Source organism: Leguminivora glycinivorella, chromosome 21 (genome assembly GCF_023078275.1).
Source record: "Leguminivora glycinivorella isolate SPB_JAAS2020 chromosome 21, LegGlyc_1.1, whole genome shotgun sequence".
In the NCBI taxonomy this organism is placed as follows: domain Eukaryota; kingdom Metazoa; phylum Arthropoda; class Insecta; order Lepidoptera; family Tortricidae; genus Leguminivora; species Leguminivora glycinivorella.
Genome location: NC_062991.1, coordinates 3978089 through 4001869, shown reverse-complemented (window position 1 = coordinate 4001869; position 23781 = coordinate 3978089). Strand labels below are relative to the sequence as shown.

Sequence of the window (23781 nt, the reverse complement as noted above, 5' to 3'; positions counted from 1 at the left end):
ACCTAATCGTAGTCAAAGTTCATTACAAGACTTTTCTAAGAAGCCCAAAAACAGCTATGATACGATGTTCCATCATGTAGTTCCAGTTCATATCTTCCGGCTCCATCATCAGACCTTGAAACCTAATCGTAGTCAAAGTTCATTACAAGACTTTTCTAAGAAGCCCAAAAACAGCTATGACACGATGTTCCATCATGTAGTTCCAGCTCATATCTTCCGGCTCCATCATCAGACCTTGAAACCTAATTGTAGTCAAAGTTCATTACAAGACTTTCCTAAGAAGCCCAAAAACAGCTATGATACGATGTTCCATCATGTAGTTCCAGTTCATATCTTCCGGCTCCATCATCAGACCTTGAAACCTAATCGTAGTCAAAGTTCATTACAAGACTTTTCTAAGAAGCCCAAAAACAGCTATGATACGATGTTCCATCATGTAGTTCCAGTTCATATCTTCCGGCTCCATCATCAGACCTTGAAACCTAATTGTAGTCAAAGTTCATTACAAGACTTTTCTAAGAAACCCAAAAACGGCTATGATACGATGTTCCATCATGTAGTTCCAGTTCATATCTTCCGACTCCATCATCAGATCAGCTCAACAGTACCATATTATTGTATTGTCATCGGAACTACATATAGCTGCCAATTTTCATTACGCTACGATCCTTGGAAGATGGTTAAATTAGCCTCCGCAGATTCCATTACATAGTTAGTTACATACACGACGACCTAATAAAAGCGTGTTAAAAAGTATTTGCGACGTAAAGTAACAACGGAAAGTACGAACGTGCGTTCCGTGAGAACGCGCGGCACCCCTGATTAGGCCGCGAGTTCGCGGCCGCCAGCATGTACTTGTAGCGCGGCGATAGAATCGCGGAGTGAGCCGCCCCTGATATGTATCAATCAATATTGACATATTAACGCATGCAATATCCGGAAGCGATCAACTTAGGTCAAGATGCGTAGTTAACATCGCGTTCACAAAATAATTATTTAAAACAGAATAACAACTTTAAGACTCTTTTTTTCGCCATTTATACAAGTCAAAGCCACAGATGTCATATATACCATAGATCAAGCAAACGTATCTACTTAACGTGTCAAATGAACTCAGTAAAATCCACTGAGTTGTCCATCTTTAAACGGAGCTTGCAGCTTTCGGGCGTCAATTTTTGTAAGTTGAAGTAAACAAAAACATTAAAAATGCCTCGTTCGTTGTGTGTATCTAATTGCAACAAAACAGAAATTATAAACACTCAAGGGCCTGAGACATATTTAAAATCACAGGCAAGTAACAACTTCTGTACAAAATCTGACACGCTCGGCCGCCATACAAATAGATGAACTTTTTTCTTCTATCGAAATTTAATTCTCTGATCAAAATCGTGAACTTAACCTGAATTTTTGAAAATACATTAAATAAACGTAAATTAAAAACTTTGCAGTAACTAAAGGGTGTAAAGCTAATACGGGCGAATATCTTAACGGTGATGAATATAATAAGAAATATAATTAGATAACTTTTAGTTAAAATTGAAATATTTTTTAATTCATACAAAACAATTCGGCCCGCAATTTAATGCAAACACAACTCACGTTGAACGCTCGTTGATAGGTTGTCACTGACTGTCATCGCAACCACGTTTACAGTACATTGCTGTTGGGAAATTTTTCAAAAATTAATTACATACATACATACAATCACGCCTGTTTCCCAGAGGGGTAGGCAGAGGTCACGTATTTCCATTTACTACGATCCTGACAAACCACTTTCTTCACACACTTTGTCAAAAAATCATTATGGGGTGAAAATTAAGAGTAACTCAAAAACACCTCTCAATCAATGATAGAACTAATGAATTCTTTGCCAGTTTTATTTATCTCTTGTATTACATTTAGCTGTATATAAAATGAAGTCATCCTACTGTTCTCTATATAAACTGTGGCTTGCGCGTACGCAGCCACGCGTTGCGCTGCGCCCACCATTGTATTCGCTTTCAGATCATTGCTCATTGATTTGTTTATCCTTTGAATGAATGCTGATTTACGTCGTTGATCATTAGATTATTTTAAGGTTCGAGTATTTTAAGGCAGTTCGAGGCAAATATCAAGGGCTATTTCACACATTTTCGAAAAACTCATTGGCTACAAGCTGGGGATCGAACCCACAACCTCCGGATTGAAAGTCGCACGCTCTTACAGTTACGCCACCAGCGTTTTTTTTATTTTTTATTACAAGGGGGCTTACTTTACTAGGCCACAGACTAGCCAAAGGCAAAGACGTGACCTACAATGGACTGAGCTCGCCCAGAAGATGCCTTATGACTAGGTACATGTGTATAACTCTAACCAATAAACTTTATTCCCCAGATGTCCGACTCGTTCATGTGGAAAGAGCAGATCCACACTTTAATGAAGGGCGGAGAGAGCGAGTCCGATATATCGGACTCAGAGAATTTCCTCACGAAGGGAGCGTTCCTTCTCACTCCCTCACACGGACTCAGCATGGAAAAGGTAATCACTTAGCTCATTTTGTTGTAAATAATACACGTGTGAGAAAAATATAACTAATATTAAATAAAACCACGATTGTACTGACGTTATTACATAATATATCGCTACTGCTACGACATGTTTCGGGTCAATTTTGGAGGCCCCTCTTCAGGCATATAGGAGTTCACGCGGCGGCTTAACTCCGTGCACTATAATAAATATGTCTCACGAAAGTTTAACGTTTATAATATAACTAATGTAAGCTTAGGATCTCTCCAAACCTTTCGCCGACCGAGAATCGCTCGTTAGTATCATGGATTAAATATAAGATCATATATCATCCCATACATTAAAATGCGACCGCCTAAGAACGCGCATACACTACACAACACATAGATGGCGCCACAAAAAAAATGTCTTGTAGCTTTCGATTATACTTGTAGATGGCGTTACGTGTCACTTTTGACATAGATTTGTGAAGACCCAGTGAAGTGAGAGACAGCAAATCATTAAAATTGTTTAAAGCCAAGTTGAAAAAATATTATTAAATTAAAACGGGACTTAATCGCGTAAAACTTACGTTTTATATTTAACCCGACGTTTCGGACATGACATTACGTCCGTGGTCACGGGTAGACTGGCTGGGAGTTGTATCAACATCTTCTAGCTGTACGAGTTTTTCGAACTACCCGCACTTGAATCAAGTGCGGGTAGTTCGTTCGTGACCACGGACGTAATGTCATGTCCGAAACGTCGGGTTAAATATAAAACGTAAGTTTTACGCGATTAAGTCCCGTTTTAATTTAATAATATGAGTGAAGATCGTGTTAGTTTAAATCAATATATTGAAAAAATATATCAGTGACAATGTGTATTAAGTATCAAAGACTAGCTGGATAAAACTATAAATATTAAGAGAATCATTGTAAGTGAACTTTTGTTCTTGTGACACTTAACGCCAATCTACAAATAATCGATAGCAACAAGGCACTTTTTGTGGCGCCATCTATGTGTAGTGTATGCGCCTTCTTAGGCGGTCGCATTTTAATGTAGGTATGGGATGGTACGATATTCCTATATTTAATCTACGTCAGTATGAACATGCGTTCAGCGATGACGACGCGTAAGCGTCTTCATACTAACTTTTGGTCTGCTAAAACCGATTCCACGTTGATAGGTTTGGTACCCTAACCCTTACCCTTAAAGTTACAACAATACAATTAAAAGTGAAAAAAATATCGTTTTGTGTGCCACAGGCACTGGTCCCAACAAACGCGAGTACCCGATGAGCTATCAATGAACAAAAGATCGCTCCCGTGTAAATATAACCTAACCACAAAATTAAAATTTTGAAGAAACCCCCGACTGCGACATAGTAGACCGATTTTCATGAAGCATGGCTAAGAACACTCCCGACTACTCAGCTTTCAGACAAAATAAAACTAAATTTAAATCGGATCATCCGTTCGGGAGCTACGATGCCACAGACAGATACACACAACACAGACAGACAAACAACAGACAAACAGACAATCTCTTTCAAAATTGTCCACCCCACTTTTTTTGTAATATGGGTATTTTTACACGATTCATACTCAGAATCGCGAAGTCCTGATAGGAGAAAAAAAAATGTCCCAAGATTTCCATACATTTTTCAAACCTTCCATTCCGTTACCGCCGTATGAAAAAATGGTAAAAACACCTTGGGACACTTTTTTTCTCCTATTAGAATTGAAAGAGCTCGCGATTTTGAGTGGAAACCACATAAAAATTTCCAAATCCAAAAAAAGTGGGGTGGACAACTTAGAAAAAGAATGGCCCAATTTATGGTTCTACGGCTATGACGGATCTTATTTTCACGGTTTCGAATCGTACGTAATGCGAAGCCGTTCTTAGGCGGTCGGGTCGACAACAACATAGCGATATACAGTATTGATAATTTGGAATGTCATTTCATTATTAATAGCATAAGCGTCAACCGCCACAGATACCTTTACCTATAAGGGTCCCCCCACATCTAGCGTCTCGCGATCGTAGCGTCGGGCCAACTGTATGGCAAAGCCTGACGCGCCGACGCGGCGTCTTTTTTCATACAGTTGGCCCGACGCTACGCTCGCGAGACGCTAGATGTGGGGGGACCCTTAGACGTCATACATGTTCAAAACGCTAAATTTTAAAATGTACAGGCGTCCACAATCTGTGAGAAGATGGAGTTTAAAGGCTGCTTCTCACTGACCAAGACGGCTACCGGCATCCTGTTCAAATTCTCTCATGTGGACGACTACCAGATGGTCTTTAAGAAGGGATTCCATAAGGTCACCGGGTCCCGGTTCTATAGGAAGGTAATTGGCTATTTCATTGGCATGTTGGGTAGGAATAATATGACCAACTTTCATTGTAGTGTTAATAGTACATTACTACAGAGGCCGGGACAAATGGGGTTGCCGGCCGAAGACATATAGATATGAGGATAGGTCTGAGGCGGGCAACCCCATTTCCCGCCGAGGTATGTATAGTGCTTTTCTCAAACATGGTATGAAATAAATAAAGTCTACTGAAAATAGTAACTTTGGATGGCTGTATCTCCTAAACGGTGCGTCGTAGCGCAAAAATAATCGAATTTTCGTTCCCCTTTAATACCTCGTATACGCCTATAAAAAAACAAAAAATTAAAAAAAAAACGAAAAAATTTTTTTTTGTATGAAAACGCACCCCAAAATCAAATATTGTCTAGGGCCCGTACCAGTTGCAGTCGGCACGTCTATAAAGCCCCTTATAGTTTTTTTAATTGGCTAAATACCTGGATGTTATGTCACAATTATCTGTGTTTGGAAATTAAAAAAGAAGACTTTGCCGGCCTTGGCCTGCAAGGTTTGTATGAAATTCCATTATCTATCAATCGTCCTAGCCGCACCTGCAACGTCATACTTCGCTGCCAATTATAAGGCACATAACATCAATATTTCATACCATGTTTGAGAAAAATGTTTTTGTAAGGTACGAGTACGATGGGATAAAATGGAATGAGACTGTCATATTTGATTTTGCTCGGGGAAAGATGACAGAATGAGGATTACCTACAAGTGTTAGTCATGTTCTAGCGTTTATCTTAACCTAACTTCATGTAAGTCACTGAATCCTCCTCCTGCTAGTTTAAGATCTAGGTAAGTCTCCCAGTTGAAAATTATTGGTTTAACTTAGAATCGACGTAATTTCAAATAAAAATTTACTCTTACCGCAATTATTCTTACCAAAACTTAATTCTACCCTCAGATCGCGATCCCCTGCCGTCCTCAAAAGACGTTCACGATCTACGTCTACGACATACCAGACGAGGTCCCAGAAGAAGATGTTCGCCACGCGCTCTACAAGTTTACATCTGTCGTTGAAGTTCTGAGACTACACTTCTCTGGATCTCCAAGAGAAGGTAACTAAATCTACCCTGAGATACTATGCCCGTATCATCTGGGCCATTTTTTTTTTCAAAATTGTCCACGCCACTTTTTGCGGATTTTTTTATGTGGTTTCCATTCAAATCAGAATCGCGAGCTCTTTCAATCCTAATAGGAGAAAAAAGAGTCCTAAGGTTTTTATACCATTCCGTTACCATTTTTTCATACATTTCGTATGGCGGTAACAGAATGGAAGGTATGAAAAATGTATGGAAATCTTGGGACATTTTTTTCTGCCATCAGGATCGAAAGAGTTCGTGATTCTGAAAATGAATCGCGTAAAAATTCCTATTTTACAAAAAAAGTGGGGTGGACAACTTAGAAAAAAAATGGCCCATCTCAGCTTTGATGACTAAATGGTCTCCTGCCTAAATAGTTTATCGAGAAGGTAAATGACTAAACCGTCTACCCTGAGATCTCCTGAAGACATTCACAATCCCTGTTTATTAATGTCATAATGTGTGTGCATTAGTGCCAGAAAAAGATGTTCGCCATGCATTGTACAAGTTTACATCTGTCATTGAAGTTCTGAGGGAGCACTTCTCCAGATCTCCATCAAGAGAAGGTAACTTGTCCTGAGATGCTGTGCCTGTTTAGATCTCCTGTCTAAATAGTTTATTCAAGAAGGTAGATGGCTAAACTCTCTAGTCTCTCTATCCTCATATCTCCTTAAGACCATCACAATCGCAGTGTATCAATGTGTAAGAGTAGATGAAGTGCCAGAAGAAGACGTTCGCCATGCGCTGTACAAGTTTACATCTGTCATTGAGGTACCTTGCAGACGATGGTGATCTACCTACGTACCGAAGTTGCTGAGGTTGCACATACAGAAGACGATCACGATCTAGACGGTTTCCTTAAATGTAACTACATACATACATACAATCACGCCTGTATCCCATAAAGGGGTAGGCAGAGCACATGAAACTACTAAAGTCTCAGTGCCACTCTTGGCAATCAAGGGGTTAAAAGAAAACGAAAATTGTGACATTGCAGTGACAGGTTGCCAGCCTCTCGCCTACGCCACAATTGTAACCCAAATCCCACAGTCGACTTCTACGACACCCACGGGAAGACAGGGGGTGGTGAAATTCTTAACCCGTCACCACACAGGCAGCACATATAACAGTGTAACTACATATATTTGAAATAGCCTTGGACATAAAACACGTGCATGCTTCTTTGTGAAATCGCGAAGAATTTTAATAATCCCACAGCAGTATCGTCATCAAAATGTAAGTGCGCATAATACTGACAGACTGATGTCAGAGTTGACAATTTGGCCCCGCGCCAACGGCAAAAGAATGTTATACGCAGAAAACCAAAATCGTCTGCTTTTAGGCAAGACATTTTTATTTTCTTGTACTTTTTGCCTCATACATATTTCCAAATATTTCTAATTTTAAAAGAGGTCCATATTTTATAAAGCGGTTGCGATAACTTGGAATTTCTGTAGCTCAACATAGTTTTAATCTCAAAATATGATGATATAAATTTACTGCTGTATTCGAACAATTGTTTTTAAGATATCACTGAGATTATGGTTGCAGTATTAGCTAAATATTCTATTTTATAGTGCGAATCGGGTTGTTAATGTTCATTCTGCACATAACATAATGGTCTTGAAACTTGCCAGATTTTATTCAAAATCAGATACTAAATCAACAGCAATGCAAAAGTCGGTAATTTTTATGTTTTCAGCAGTTTTCACAGTCACTCTCTCGACTCAGTCTTAGAGACCTCCTTCCATTTCTTACACTTCAACTTAGATTAGTATAAGTGTTTATTTGTAAGTTTTTGCTATTGTGATTTTGAGAATACCCAACAAAAAAACTAAGATAACATAACATAACATAACATATTATTATAATCACGCCTGTATCCCATAAAGGGGTAGGCAGAGCACCTAAACGATTAAGTTTCAGTGCCACTCTTGGCAAAAAGGGGTTGAAATAAATCCAAAACTGTGACATTGCAGTGACAGGTTGCCAGCCTCTCGCCTACGCCACAATTTAACCCATATCCCATAAAACTAAAACACTTATGTTTAAATATAAATCGTTGCTATTACATTGCTCCAGGCACCTCAACTCCCAAGCCTCACGATAAGCCTTCGCGGGCGCTAACCACCATCGATGGTGAACTCGTCAGCAGCATGGTGCCCAAGGTATGTTTGAGGCATTTACCAATGAGCTCAAAAATTACAGGAGATTCCTCATTTTGTATTCAGAAAGTAATTATTTGCGATTATTTCATAACTCTACATATGAAATGTCAAACTCATTATGTAAAGTCTAGTGTGAAAATTCTAATTTACCTACTAATAATATAGAAGCTCATACTCAAAAACAACTATAACATTTTAATCTCATGGGGTTCAGGGATTTTTTTTTCGGAAACCTTGAATGAAGCTGACAAGGTATAGTTTAGGTATTTTTGTAATAAAAATATCTTTAACCTCATTTTGTTTCTCTTCAACCCAAACTCTACTGCAGACCAAATGTTACTTTGGTAAAAATATGATCTAAAGTTCTCGTTTTTTGGTAAATTTCAGGAAGCAACAAGCGTGCTTCGTGTGACGCTGGCCAACATTGAAGAAGCCAATATCTTACTGCAAAACGGCCTGGACTTCTACGGCGCCACCTACTTCCCCACAGAGTTGGCTACTCCAGCACAGGCGGCTAAACTCATTAAACCTAGCAGGTATATTTAGAATCTGTATTATAGGCAGGGTCCTATTATTTTTCTTAGCATCTATAGTTTGAGACATAATAAAGTCTGTATCTCAGAAAATACCAATACATGGCTCCGGAAAGTCTCAGTTTTTTATATGCGATAGAGTCAAATGAGCAGACAGGTCGCTTGAAGGTAAGCGATCACAGCTGCCCACCCAAAATACCAAATTTTTCAAGATATCCAATAAAATCAATTAGTCCCATTGACATTCTTTGATTCTGCTTTAATTTCGGAAAATTATCAGTCCGCAGTCTTTCTGCTGCTTCTATTTTTATTATCCTTTTCACATGTTTTCTAATATTTCAGGGTAACAGGAGGAACCGTCTCGGCCCGAGTCCGTGATCTACTCCCAGTCTTCGATCAGGCTGGCTTCACCAAGTTCAACCCCCCCGCCTCCCGGCTCGTCAAACCCAGGTCCACTAAGTAACCTGATCATCTGGGGCAAAGGGCAAAACACCAACCAGACCAACTGGGGCAAAATTTTCCAAGATCCATGTTTAAAGTTTTTCCCCACCCTTTAAATCTGTGTCCGCTAATTAGGGAAAAAATTCTAAGATTTATGTTTAAGTTTCAAAAGGTCACTAGGTTTAAAGAGGCAACTCTTTAAACCTAGTGACCTGATCATCCAGGGCAAAATACCAATTCTACCAACTGAGGCAAAACTTTCCAAAATCTGTTTTTGAAGTTTTTCCTGCCTCTTTAAACCACTAAGTAACGTGATCATCTAGTGAAAATACCAACTATACCCAACTGTGGTATAACTTTCCAAGATCTGTGGTTAAAGTTTTTTCCCGCCTCTTGAAACCAAGATCCAAAAATTTATCCAAAAGAGGCAACACATACCAGATCACCAGGGGCAAGACATTTACCGACGACACATTTCCAAAATCTGTGTTCAAAAATGTTGAATATTTTTATAAACAAATCCAAGCTTATAGTTCTCGAATCTGTGTAATTTTTGGATCATGTTTTAAATGGTATTCGGTGACGTCTTGCCTCGATTTTCATCAAGAAATTCATTCATTATCATATTCATCGCGACACTTTCATCAAGACATCACAAAATTCACAAAGACTAAACACTTGTCTCAAGATCTCTAAAGATTTACAATAACTTACCTACGCTATTAAGGTTTTCATCATCATCATTGTTTTCTTTCATAGTCTCTTATTTACTAACTGTAAATGTATTATTACAGCTTATGAAGATCTGGGACAACACGGAAATAACAACTAAAACGTAATCGCACTAATTGTAAATACAACACAACACACAGACGATTTAACAACAAACTCTGCAAAACACAACACAACACAATCAAGAACAGAAGACTGGCTTTTGCTATACAAAAATAGTAGGCGCTTTTTTTAAAGATACATTTACCAGATTTTTCGTGGCTATCTAGCCGAAGTGGCAATTGTTGACGCTTTGTGGCAAATCGAAACGCAGTCTAGTTCTGTCGCACTACTTCAGAAGAGCGATAGAGAGAGCTGGCTGCAATACCAAGCGTAAGCAATTGTGGTTTGTGGCGTTGGCTAGGTACCCAGGTCTTACCAATCTGCATTTCAGATATAGATTTAATACTCACTAATGTGCCATTGACGTTACTTAATAGCTATATTATTTTGTTAATAAATTGTATAACAAATTCGCATTTTTTTTTCTTTTGATTATACCCCTTTTAGACCAGGCCCCGTAGCCGAATGGCATTTCTCCGACGCCAAACGAAAGCGATACGCCGCTGGCTCTGTCGCGCCAATACGCAAGCGCGATAGAGATAGATATCTACTAGCGCTTCGTTTCGTGAGCGTTTCGTGAGCGATTGTGCCATTCGGCTAGCCACCCTGGAGTTCGTAAAAAATATGTATACACTATACACCCTCAATACGTAAAAATAAGAATCGTTCATTAAGTATATCATTATAAATAAGTAGTTCATTTATGAATTGCGCCTGACAATCTAGCTACCGCAAAGTATAACAAAAGAACAATATTTTTAACCTTATGAACATTTTACCTATTGCGTCAAAATGTGGCCTACACGCCAATACCTCAGCTAGTACAAATAACGAAAATAAACCTTATCTGTCAACAGGACAATTGCTTTGACAGCGTCCGCCATCGCCATAGCAACTTTAGACGTTACTGGCGTCACCTCGGACACTAGCGATCAAATATATGAAAGAGGCGCGTTCCCAAACACACAGTCTAAGCGCGTGTAGGTGAACGCGTACCGTGCTTGTATAAGTGAGATATGACAGGTCAAAATCGTCGCGTTTTTGACAGGCGGTAACTTAGACCAGGAAAAATAGCTTGACCTGGACATAATTCGATAACCGTAATTTTCTTTTTCTGTCGTATAAAGTATCATTAGTGATAGTTAAAATACAAATTATTAATCAAATTAGGGTTCTGATTCAAATTAAAAAAAAATAAAAACGAACTTTGAATATTTTTTGATTTTATAACTAAAGTATTAAATGTAATCCGGAAAAAGTGCTTGTATTATGTTGTGACACCTGCATTTCATATAAAAACATCTAATTTTTATAAATAATTCATACAGAACTATCATTTATAAAGAAGGTTTAGTAAGTTACACATTTTCAGGCGTATTTCACTAGAAAATATTGTTAACCGTAATCCTGCAATTTATTATGAATATAATATTACGTGTGTTGATAAATTATTAAAACTTATACCAATACTTTTGGCGCTTGTTCAAAATCTTAAATATTGATAATTTTAGGAAAGGAAAAATACCTAACTAAATTGAAAGATGGTAAATTTTGCCGTTAATATATTCTTAGTACTATACGAAATCAATTAAACAACAAATATGTAAGATTCATTACTTAATTGATATTTTTCTTACTTGCGCTTTAATATGAACGTTATTACCTGCAGAATAAGGTCGTGCACAGAGTAGGTATAGCTAGTATAGTAGTAGCGGGAACGGGCGGCGAGTCGTCAACACGTGTTTCATATCAAGGGCGCCGCGTTTTCAAAACGCTTCGATAACAAATATTTCACCGTCCAGTATAAGAGAGCTCCCTTATTACAAGTGACAAAAGTCATACAAATCAATTAGTCCGATAGGTCACGTTAAACTGGTCAAGTCGTTAGCTCAATAATAGTACCTATCGAGCTTGACGAGATGCTTGGATCACAACAACGTAATATGTATGAAAGCTTGCGGCGCTTAAGACTGTATTCTTTCGAGTCGTGTGTAACGTATTTTGGCGAGGCAAATTTGAAGCACAGTGCGTGTCTGTCTCACTCACTCTTACGGTAAACCTAATGAACTGTTTCACTTTCAGAGGATTTTTGAAGTAATTTGGGTAATATGACATTGTCGCGGTGAGGTCTTTCCGGTACAAATTTATCGGTGGATCTTTTCGGATTTGTGGATGATGAGCCGATGCGATGTCGCTTCATTTTGAAGTGTCGACTCTCGCGAGGGAGTTCTTAGAGGACCGCGAGGAGCGCGTGTGACTGTTGAGTTTTTGAATGATTTGAAGTTTGTGAATGATTTTATTTTGTGTGTATTTGTGTGGGCATGAGGTGTTTGTGTTGCGAGAGTCAAATCAATAATATGAGTGGTACAAATTTTATTAGGGGGCCTCATGTGTGAGAAACTCAACACTCGAATGCTGCGTAACAATGCGAGCCGAAATCGCCTAATCGGAAGTGTCCGACTTGGTATCGACTAATCTATACACGTTGTAACATGAGAAACCAGAAATCAAAACCTGGTTTCTGGTATCTAGTACCCGGTAACCGGTAACCGGTAACCGGTAACCGGTATCCGGTATCCTGTATCCTGTATCCGGTATCCGGTAACCGGTATCCGGTAACCGGTATCCGGTATCCGGTAACCGGTATCCGGTATCCGGTAACCGGTATCCGGTAACCGGTAACCGGTATCCGGTATCCGGTAACCGGTATCCGGTAACCGGTATCCGGTAACCGGTAACCGGTAACCGGTAACCGGTGACGGGTCTCCGGTATTCGGTGACCGGTAACCGGTAACCAGTAACCAATGACCGTTAACCGGTATCCGGTAAACGGTGACCGGTAACCGGTAGACGGTAACCGGTATCCGGTAAACGGTAGACAGTAACCGGTAACCAGCATCCGATATACGGTATCCGATATCCGGTTTCCCGTGTTCGGTTTCCCGTTTCTGGTTTGGTTTTGGTTTTAGTTTTAGTTCTGTTAGTTTAAACAAAAACAAAACTGAAAACGAAAACGGAAACCGAAACGGGAATGGAAACGAAAACCGAAATCGAAACCGAAACCGACACCGAAACCTACACCAAAACCGACACCGAAACCAAGACCAAAACCGAAACCGAAAAAAATATTTAAGTTCCTAGAAGTAAAGAGTGACAGAGATAGCACTATAATCATTTAAGTTCCTGGTAGTAAAGAGTGACAGAGATAGCACTGTAATAATAAAATTTATGTTCCTGGTAGTAAAGAGTGACAGAGATAGCACTATCATAATTAAAGTTCCTGGTAGTAAAGAGTGATAGAGATAGCACTCATGTTAGTCAAACTCGTGGTATGTGCACTTCCCGCACACAGTAAAGAGTGACAGAGATAGCACTATAATAATTTAAGGTCCTGGTAGTAAAGAGTGACAGAGATAGCACTATAACAATTTAAGTTCCTGATAGTAAAGAGTGACAGAGAATAGAGATAGTACTATAATAATTTAAGTTCCTGGTAGTAAAGAGTGACAGAGATAGCATTTTTGTTATTTAAATTTCTGTTAGTAAAGAGTGACAGAGATAGCACTATTGTTATTTAAATTTCTGTTAGAAAGACGTAAAGAGTGACAGAGATATCACTCACGTTGGTCAAAGACGTGGTTTATGGACTACTATTTGGACCCCCCAATGTCACGCTTTTTTAATCCTTTAACATGGATTGTCACATTTAGTATGACGTAATATATGAATGACGCCTAAAGATTGAGAGAGACAGCAATATTGTTCTTCAAATTCGTGGTAGTGAGAACAGGGTGCGTAGCCGAATGGCACAAACGCTCACGAAACGAAACGCTAGTAGATATCTATCTCTATCGCTCTTGCGTATTGGCGCGACAGAGCCAGACTGCGTTTCGTTTTCGTTTCGCGTCGGAGAAATAGCATTCGGCTACGGGGCCTGAACAGAGACAGCACTATGTATCGCGCGGCCGCCGACTACGCAAGTCGCCGCGTAATTATAATAACCGTTCGGCTCCTTTTTAGATCGTGTACAGTCAACAACACAGCTGGCAAGACAAAGTGCCAAAAATATGTATAGAGTATTTTATTTCCTGTACAAGTGTTGGTACTTGGTACATTAAGGTATGTGTATACATATATTTGGCACTTTATCTGTATTCACAGCTGAGTTGCTGACTGTACCAATAACGATCAACTATGAACTTTTGTGGTTTGTTTTAAATAGTTCTATGCAGATATAGATTAGAATACCTATTCTATCGGTACTTTTTGTATAGGTTATTATAATAACTGGACAAAATAATTATAATCAGTGCCGGCGCACTCCGCGATCACGATTCTTTCGCCGAGCTACAAGGCCTTGATATATAGGATGTATTATTTTATCAGCAACAAAAATATGTGATGATATTGAATTAAGGCAAAACAAGACATATAAACGCTCTCCATTATTTCCTCCCTGGTTTATGAAGCTAGAACAATGATTTTTAACACATACGAAATTCGTACACTGTAATAAAGTGATGATACTATAAATATACTCGACATTCAAAGTCGATAATCTAGCAGTGGCGGAGCGTCGATACAACTCGATTCCCAACGGGTTCCCTAAAATTCTCTAGTATCTGTAGAAGTCCATACAAAACAGATGCCAAAAACCCCTCCGGCTTTACCAACGAAAATTTTCACGCCCCGCCACTGTAATCTAGTGACGTGAGAAGTTATTGATATAACAGAATTTTGCACAAAATAGGCTCACCCTTTGATGTTGAAAATGCCGCCACTCTATAAAACAAACAGACCGCACACGAGCAGCCGACATTAAATTCTATTGCACGGCGCGAAGGTCGAAAGCCGCGCCCGCACCTGGGCGTAGGTAGCGAGATCGGGTGCACGTGCGCTTACCTTTGAAATCGCCGACACACAGGTGTCGCCGTTCGCCCTCTCTTTTCATTTATGTTTCTGTTTCAATCGGTTAGCCGTTTGCCGGCCGGCAATAAAGGTTGTTTTTTTAACCGACTTCAAAAAAAGTAGGAGGTTCTCAATTCGACTGAATGTTTTTTAGGGTTCCGTAGTCAACTAGGAATCCTTATAGTTTCCCCCTGTCTGTCTGTCTGTCCGTCCGTCCGCGGATAATCTCAGTAACCGTAAGCACTAGAAAGCTGAAATTTGGTACCAATGTATCAATCACGCCAACAAAGTGCAAAAATAAAAAATGGAAAAAAATGTTTTATTAGGGTACCCCCCCTACATGTAAAGTGGGGGCTGATTTTTTTTTTTTCATTCCAACCCCAACGTATGATATATTGTTGGATAGGTATTTAAAAAAAACCGGCCAAGAGCGTGACGGGCCACGCTCAGTGTAGGGTTCCGTAGTTGTCCGTATTTTTCTCAAAAATTACGGAACCTATCAAGTTCAAAACAATTTTCCTAGAAAGTCTTTATAAAGTTCTACTTTTGTGATTTTTTTCATATTTTTTAAACATATGGTTCAAAAGTTAGAGGGGGGACGCACTTTTTTTTCCTTTAGGAGCGATTATTTCCGAAAATATTAATATTATCAAAAAATGATCTTAGTAAACCCTTATTCATTTTTAAATACCTATCCAACAATATATCACACGTTGGGGTTGGAATGAAAAAAAATATCAGCCCCCACTTTACATGTAGGGGGGGTACCCTAATAAAACATTTTTTTCCATTTTTTATTTTTGCACTTTGTCGGCGTGATTGATATACATATTGGTACCAAATTTCAGCTTTCTAGTGCTAACGGTTACTGAGATTATCCGCGGACGGACGGACGGACGGACGGACGGACGGACGGACGGACGGACGGACGGACGGACGGACGGACGGACGGACGGACGGACGGACGGACGGACGGACGGACAGACAGACATGGCGAAACTATAAGGGTTCCTAGTTGACTACGGAACCCTAAAAATGAATAAGGGTTTACTTTTACTAAGATCGTTTTTAGGGTTCCGTAGTCAACTAGGAACCCTTATAGTTTCGCCATGTCTGTCTGTCCGTCCGTCCGTCCGTCCGTCCGCGGATAATCTCAGTAACCGTTAGCACTAGAAAGCTGAAATTTAGTACCAATATGTATATCAATCACGCCCACAAAGTGCAAAAATAAAAAATGGAAAAAAATGTTTTACTAGGGTACCCCCCCTACATGCAAAGTGGGGGCTGATATTTTTTTTCATTCTAACCCCAACATGTGATATATTGTTGGATAGGTATTTAAAAATGAATAAGGGTTTACTAAGATCGTTTTTTGATAATATTAATATTTTCGGAAATAATCGCTCCTAAAGAAAAAAAAAAGTGCGTCCCCCCCCTCTAACTTTTGAACCATATGTTTAAAAAATATGAAAAAAATCACAAAAGTAGAACTTTATAAAGACTTTCTAGGAAAATTGTTTTGAACTTGATAGGTTCAGTAGTTTTTGAGAAAAATACTGAAAACTACGGAACCCTACACTGAGCGTGGCCCGACACGCTCTTGGCCGGTTTTTGATCATATTAATATTTTCGGAAATAATCGCTCCTAAAGGAAAAAAAAGTGCGTCGTCCCCCCCCTCTATATTTTGAACCTTATGTTTAAAAAAATATGAAAAAAGATCAAAAAAGTAGAACTTTATAAAGACTTTCTAGGAAAATTGTTTTGAGAAAAATACGATAAACTACGGAACCCTACACTGAGCGTGGACCGACACGCTCTTGGCCGGTTTTTTTGTTACTCGATATCTCCGAGAATCGTGGACCGATTTTCAAATTATTTTTTTAATCGAACGGGTATAACCCCGAGATGTGGCGCGGACGTCCGTCCGCGCCCCGAGACACGCGACGCTCTGGTGTGGCCGGTACCTTACGTCCCTAACCTATTAACCGATCCGCCGCGGTGACGCGGCCGGTGCGCGGCGCGCTCTCCCAGGCCCGCGCCCCGCGCGCTCCCCCCGCCCCGCGACAGCCGCTCTACGACAACTTTGCACCCTTTTAAATTACTGACATTTACAGTTTCTTAAGCGCGACCTAAACAGTATTAATTTTGATAAAATCATGATTATAGTACACAAAAACCTGGTCTTAAGCAAAAAAATCTCAGTTACAATTTATACCTACTGAGAAATTCATGTTTATTTAAGCGTTAAAAATATATGTTTAAGATCGGTGTTAAATGTCTATATATACTTAATACAATGCAAATTGATATATATATCATGGTCACCATTTTTACCTACCTAGATATTCACATTAAATGAAAACGGTAAAAAAAAGTACACAATCAGATTTATTTTCTGTGTAATATCGCTAATAACTGATCGCATCTGAGTGCACCACAAAGTTAATCTAACAAAGTTTTCGGTTAACTATTTTGCTGTTAGCGAAAAGTGGGATAATGTACTTTATCTCATGATTTTTATAAGATATGAATACGATCGTCTTTTTTTTTATCTATGTACATAATTACTATTTGATGCTTAATAATAATACCCAATAAAATATCAAAAAGGACGAGTTATTGAATTATGTCCAGGGTACCTTACTTTTACTCCACTAACTGTGAGGTAACCGAGAGCGAGTGGGGGGCACTTTTAACGGGGAGCGGGAGTGGCCATACTGTACGATAGTAGGTGCTCTTTATTATATTGTGCTGGCGTCGTGGGCACAACAGCACACGACGCCTTAAGGGGCTGACAACACCCAATTGCGTAAAATTGATGTTACTTGCGCAGTTTTTTAAGACAAACTATTAGTCTTAGTAAGGCAAGTAAATTATATGTTATTATTCATTATATTAAAAAAAAAAACCGTACTCGATACACGATTTAATGAAATCGACTCGATAGAAAAAAATTGCAAAGATTGGTATCGAGTTCGTCATTAAACGGTTGTGTGTCGTTCAATTATTCACTTAGTTGTCTTTAGTTAATATTATAATAACAAGTATATACATATCTAAAACACTATCGAAACATTTTGTACAAATAATGCATCTTTCTATTTTATTTTAATATTTTTCCGCACTTTTCGTACCTATCCGCCCTTTTTTAGTGACATCGCGCTCTCACTTACTCCCATACGATTAGACAGTGTACACTAGCGTCAAGGCCATTGGGTGCTGTCAGCGTCTTAAGGCATTCTTGGCGGTCATAGGGTTAAAAAAATACTTACTCACATAACTACTTAATCATCATCTAATCTACAACAGGAGCACATGATAAGATTTAGATCATCCTCGTCAAAATGAGGTCCAAATATCAGCGGTATCCAATATTCATTCACAGACTCATGCATTATACTTGTTAGATAAAGCGGATTAAGTACATTATTTTCACATGGTCACATCACATGGCCACATCTCGGACACTGGCGATCAAATATATGAAAGAGGCGCGTTCCTAGCACACATTCTAAACTTGTGTAGGTGAACGCGTACCATGCTTGTATGAGTGAGATATGACAGGTCGATTGTTCGCGTTTTTGACAGGCGGTAACTGTCAGGTAACCGACAGGGGGTGGGCGGCACTTTCAGCGGGGAGCGGGAGTGGCCATACTGTACGATAGTACTCTTTATTATACTGTGACATGGCATTCAAAATGCAAAATGCAAAATGATATTGTAGACAAGTTACTTATTTCCTACGCGGTAATAAATTTATTATCTACTAAATATAAATACTACTTACTGTCATTAGGTACGTCAAAAATGTCAGTGTCTCGTTATCATGGGATCATGGCCAGTCTTCTTTGGAGTATATATGTTATGGACCAAGTGATAAATCGGGCACTATACATAATGCCCGGGCATTATGAATAATGCCCATTGTGAGTGGGCAGTTTGATAATAACTATTCAAATAATTAAATTGCCCGGGCATTATACATAATGCCCATCTTCTGTTGGGCAAAGTAATAATAACACATCGAATAGCTGAATTTTTCCCGGGCATTATACATAATGCCCATCCTCTGTTGGGCAAAGTGATAATAACATATCGAATAGCTGAATTTTGCCCGGGCATTATACATAATGCCCATCCTCTGTTGGGCAAAGTAATAATACCACACCGAATAGCTGAATTTTGCCCGGGCATTATACATAATGCCCATCCTCTGTTGGGCAAAGTGATAATAACGTACCGAATAGCTGAATTTTGCCCGGGCATTATACATAGTGCCCATCCTCTGTTGGGCAAAGTAATAATAACACACCAAATAACTGAATTTTGCCCAAGAATAGAGATTTTTTATTTTATTTACACAAAGAAAATTACACAATATGAGAATCCATACTAATATTATAAATGGGAAAGTGTCATAACGTCGGCGGCCTGCTGAACGGATCACCGGAATCTGGCTACCGCAGTCTCACCTCTCGACAACCTTTCAGCCACTCTTTTAAGTGTTGCACTGTTGTCGCACCGTGTGTGCGGCCGTTTTGCAGGGCCCACTCAATGAGTTGGCAAGTCACCGCCTGTCTTTTACAATGGTGAGACTTTATTGTCAGGTGCCCGATAGTTTCCTCCCATAGCCCTCTATCCAGTTCATCCAACTTATAAAACAATAACCCATGACTTTAGCTCCCATTGTAGCACAAAAGTGCTGCACTGCAATAGTCTTTGCACCTGGCGGGGACCATCTACGGTTGTATCATATCATATTGTGCACTCGGGGTGGTATCCGCTACGTGTATCCCTTGCCTTTAGATTAAAATGTCTTAAAAGGCCTCTGTGCTGTTGGCTTTGGCCCCCACGCATGCCTCCCAAAGGTCCACGCATGTCCACGATCCAGAGATATGCAAAAGACACACCGAATAGCTGAATTTTGCCCGGGCATTATACATAATGCCGATCCTCTGTTGGGCAAAGTGATAATAACATACCGAATAGCTCAATTTCGCCCGGGAATTATACATAATGCCCGTCCTCTGTTGGGCAGAGTAATAATAAAACATGTAGCAAAGCTAATAGATGGATTGGCGCAGCTTCAGCAGACTTTCGTGCCGATCTGTTCAAGAGACCGTATGCAGTTTCATATCAAACTACAAAGGACACCGTCGCGAGCCGCCTGCAATGCCGTAGGACCTCTCGATGTCAAGGATGGCTAAGATAGGACTTATAATCAATGATTTAGAGTTAAACGACAAGTCCGACATAGGCCGCAGATCAGAGCTCGCTTCGAGCCTTAGTGAGACATATATGATGTCGGGGGAGGGCGAGAGCCATAAGGCAGAGCTACTGGTAAGCGCTATCATAAGTGTCCTTTCACGCATGGCAAAGATAGTGAAACGCCTAGTTTGTTTAGTAGGTATGACCAAGTGTCCCTTTTTCGCTAGGAGAGGGATAAATAGCACTTTAGGTGTCAAAAAGCAATTGTTAATAAACTTAGATGATGAACTAGCTCTGCAGAATGCGTACGTAAATGCATGCTGTTCCTTTAAAAACATAAAAATCACTATATGTATGCCTTTCAGATTTGAGGAGTTCCCTCGATTTCTCCAGGATCCATCATCAGAAATGAGACCAATCTGTATGCATATACATTCAATAAAAAAAATGTCTAAATCGGTCCAGTAACGGCGGAGATATCGTGGAACAAATATAAAAAAAAAAAAACAAGTTGAGAACCACCTTCCTTGAGTTTTAAGGGCGGCGGTTAAAAAGTATGCTTATTCAAGAAAGCGCAATTTACATTTCATTATTTGTTAGGAAACACCCAGTATACTTATTAAACTTATTATCAAATTGCCCAACAATCACGTAGCAGTACCATAATGTCCGGGCAATGTGATAAAAATGGCGTTCATGCAAACTAGTTAAACTTATTATCAGATTGCCCAACAATCACGTAGCAGTATCATAATGCCCGGGCAATGTGATAAAAAATGGCGTTCAGAAAAACCTGTTAAACTTATTATCAAATTGCCCAACGATTACGTAGCAGTATCATAATGCCCGGGCAATGTGATAAAAAATGGCGTTCATGCAAACTTGTTAAACTTATTATCAATTTGCCCAACGATCACGTAGCATTATCATAATGACCGGGCAATGTGATAAAAAATGGCGTCTAGACAATGATTAATCACTTTGCCCAATACAGCTAGGCATTATTCATAATGCCCGGGCATTATACATAATGCCCTTATTAATCACTTGGTCCATAACATATATATATAAAAAAAGTTTACACTGATAATATTGCTCAGTACCGCCACCACTATCACTTTATTATATCCTTTAGACATTTATTCAAGTTATTTTCCTTGTAGTTTTATAAGTGTTTTATAACTACTCAGAAAACATATTTCTTAACCTTAATGATTAATTAATAGAGGAAAAACAAACAATTAAAAATATCATAATTTTAATATTGACTACTTAAGTATCACAGATAAACACTGTCGCTTTTAGCGTAAAAGTATTATAAAGAGTCTTATATTACTATTACCTAATTCATATTTTGTGAACACTTTTCTTGCCATATTTGAATTCTTCTTCAATTTCTTGCAAACTCTTCCCTTTTGTTTCCGGGAGAATAAAGTAAAGAACTCCAGTGCCGACTAATGCTACAGCACCATAGCATAAGAAAGTAATAACTTCTCCTAAATTGTGCATCATTCCTGGAGCAGTCTTCACCACAGCGAAGAAAGCGGTGAAAGTTGTCGCTGAACTAATCCCAGATCCCAAACCTCGAACTTTAGTAGGGAACACCTCCCCACACATAATCCATGGTAAAGGTACCAAGCCGATAGATATCGCACAGATATAAATCATCAGACAAGATAAAGGAATCCAAGACATCTTGGTCTCCGAACCTTCAGTCGCAAATAAGTACATAGATAAACCGATCATTGATATAGCGGTCAGTATACCACTGATAAAACACAATGGCCGTCTGCCGAAGCGGCGGCAAGCCACGCAGGCGATCACAGACATGATTACTCTAACTATATCTATCACCAGCATAGCAACATAATGATCCATGCCAGAACCAACTGCTTTCTCCATAATATCTATAGAATAGAACGCAACGGCGTTAACCCCGGACAATTGACAAACTATGAAGAAAAACACCATTATGAACAATGGCTTCAACAGCTCCGGGCTTTTCAGCGCTATTAGCTTCTCTTTCCAATTCATAGCTGGCTCTGAATCCGCTGCTTTTTGTTTCTCTAAAATCCCTCTAAGTTCAGCATTGGCTTCTTCACTATGACCTCTAAGCCAACCATAAGCCTTCACACCCTCTTCTATTCTTCCCTTAGAGATCAGCCATGTAGGGCTCTCGGGGATTAAAGTTAGAAGTAGAACTGCCAGGATAGGGAATAAGCAGCATATGTTAGCTGTCCATTGCCAAGTCAGGAAAGTTCCTAAGACATGTGCCGCTATCAATCCAACAGCAATGGCAAGGGAGACACCAGCAAGGAAAAAGCCTCTGTATTTAGGTTCAGTAGTTTCTCCTATGTAGACAGGGCTGAGTGGGCCGCAGAGTCCAACACAAATTCCAGTGAGGAATCTTCCAGCTAACAGGAGAGAGAGGTTGGAGGCCGAGGCGATGAGGATCCAGCCGAGGAGGAGAGGGCCGCAGATGATGTACTGGGAGGTGCGACGGCCGAATTTCTCCATCATCCAGCCTGAGATTAGACAGCCGGGCGCCATTGGGAGTGCGGCCATTGCAGCTGAAATAAGGAAAGAAAATTTTAGTAAGTATATGGTAATTGATATCTTGAAATATTTTAAAAAGAAAGGTAGTCTGGTATGGTTAGTTACGTAGTGAGAAGTAAAGTCAACCGGGTTATTTGCGTCTGGTGGAGTAAATGGGTCTTTTGAAGATATTTCAGTAGGCCTAGCACATGATTGCCGCGGGAGTATGTCGCCGCGAGATAGACTACCCGTCCTTATGTCATTAATACAGTTAGAAGGAGACGTGTGATCTATCTCGCGGCGACATACTCCCGCGGCAATCATGTGCTAGGCCTACTGAACGGAATATATTAGGACTATAATATGCTTATTAGATGCTTGCAATAGTTCTTTTAGAATGTTCCGTTTAGAAGATATCTCCAAAAGACGCATCTAAGCCACCAGACGCAAATACCCCGGTTGATTTTAACTATATTACAAAGTTTTCTGTTTGTGGAAAATTTAGATTCTGAAGCAAATTGTATCCGTTCTCATTACAAGTAAGTATTCTTAAAAAGAAGTCGTTTAAAAAAATAATCTGTCTTGAATCACTGAAAAAAAGCTAAGTAAAATTGTAAAGTACGTAATTAATTTAAATAGCTACGTAATTACATAAATTAAGTGGGTGTTCATTTCAATGTAAACGAACTTTATTTCAAGTTGAAGGCCTAAAGAGTTGAAAGAAATCATTACCATTAAGTTGTAGATCTGTTTCCTTTTGCAAGCCTGTCTAAGTGTTAAAATAAGTTTCTAGACTAAAAAGAGGACCTATGTCTGCAAAGTGGTTTTTCCAGATGTAGGGTATTTAATAAGGACCTTGGCATTTCAATGTCAATGACGCTGTAAAGGCTACTAAAAAAGGACATCTACGTCTGATAATCTATAAGCGTAAGGCCTGAGGTCACGCTCATATTGGAGGTGCAGCGGGGGGGCGAGCGTGGTGTATGTCAAACAATTGCAGCTCATCTCATACAAGTGTCCTGAGTCGACGCTGCAAAGGGTGGACGTACTCTCGCCAACGAACGCTCCACTCCAAGCGTCCACTCCGGCCAAGGGTCTGCGACTCGCTTTCTAGGCGAGTGCATTATAATAGTGACTTTTTTATACAGTTAAAAAAATGCTGGTCGCAGATCTTGGATGAATGGCTGTCAATCATTTGTCAGTACA

At 39.5% G+C, this 23781-nt stretch overlaps 2 protein-coding genes across 6 annotated transcripts in view; one reads left to right on the top strand and one right to left on the bottom strand.

Moving 5' to 3' along the window:
• LOC125237430 overlaps positions 1 to 10339 on the top strand; it is a 29160-nt gene extending 18821 nt beyond the window's left edge. For 3 of the 4 annotated variants that reach the window (XM_048144496.1, XM_048144495.1, XM_048144493.1), the window contains 6 exons: positions 2374 to 2517; positions 4683 to 4838; positions 5770 to 5923; positions 8030 to 8115; positions 8503 to 8651; positions 8991 to 10339. In XM_048144496.1, the coding sequence (XP_048000453.1) occupies positions 2374 to 2517; positions 4683 to 4838; positions 5770 to 5923; positions 8030 to 8115; positions 8503 to 8651; positions 8991 to 9111 (810 nt within the window). In that variant the 3' untranslated portion in view covers positions 9112 to 10339. The remainder of the gene's footprint in view (positions 1 to 2373; positions 2518 to 4682; positions 4839 to 5769; positions 5924 to 8029; positions 8116 to 8502; positions 8652 to 8990) is intronic. The other variant, XM_048144494.1, reaches the window with a different exon arrangement.
• A 10944-nt stretch (positions 10340 to 21283) lies between these two features.
• The window catches only part of LOC125237571 (facilitated trehalose transporter Tret1-2 homolog), a 68963-nt gene continuing 66465 nt past the window's right edge, over positions 21284 to 23781 (bottom strand). For both annotated transcript variants that reach the window (XM_048144699.1, XM_048144700.1), the window contains exon 4: positions 21284 to 22610. In XM_048144699.1, the coding sequence (XP_048000656.1) occupies positions 21388 to 22610 (1223 nt within the window). In that variant the 3' untranslated portion in view covers positions 21284 to 21387. The remainder of the gene's footprint in view (positions 22611 to 23781) is intronic.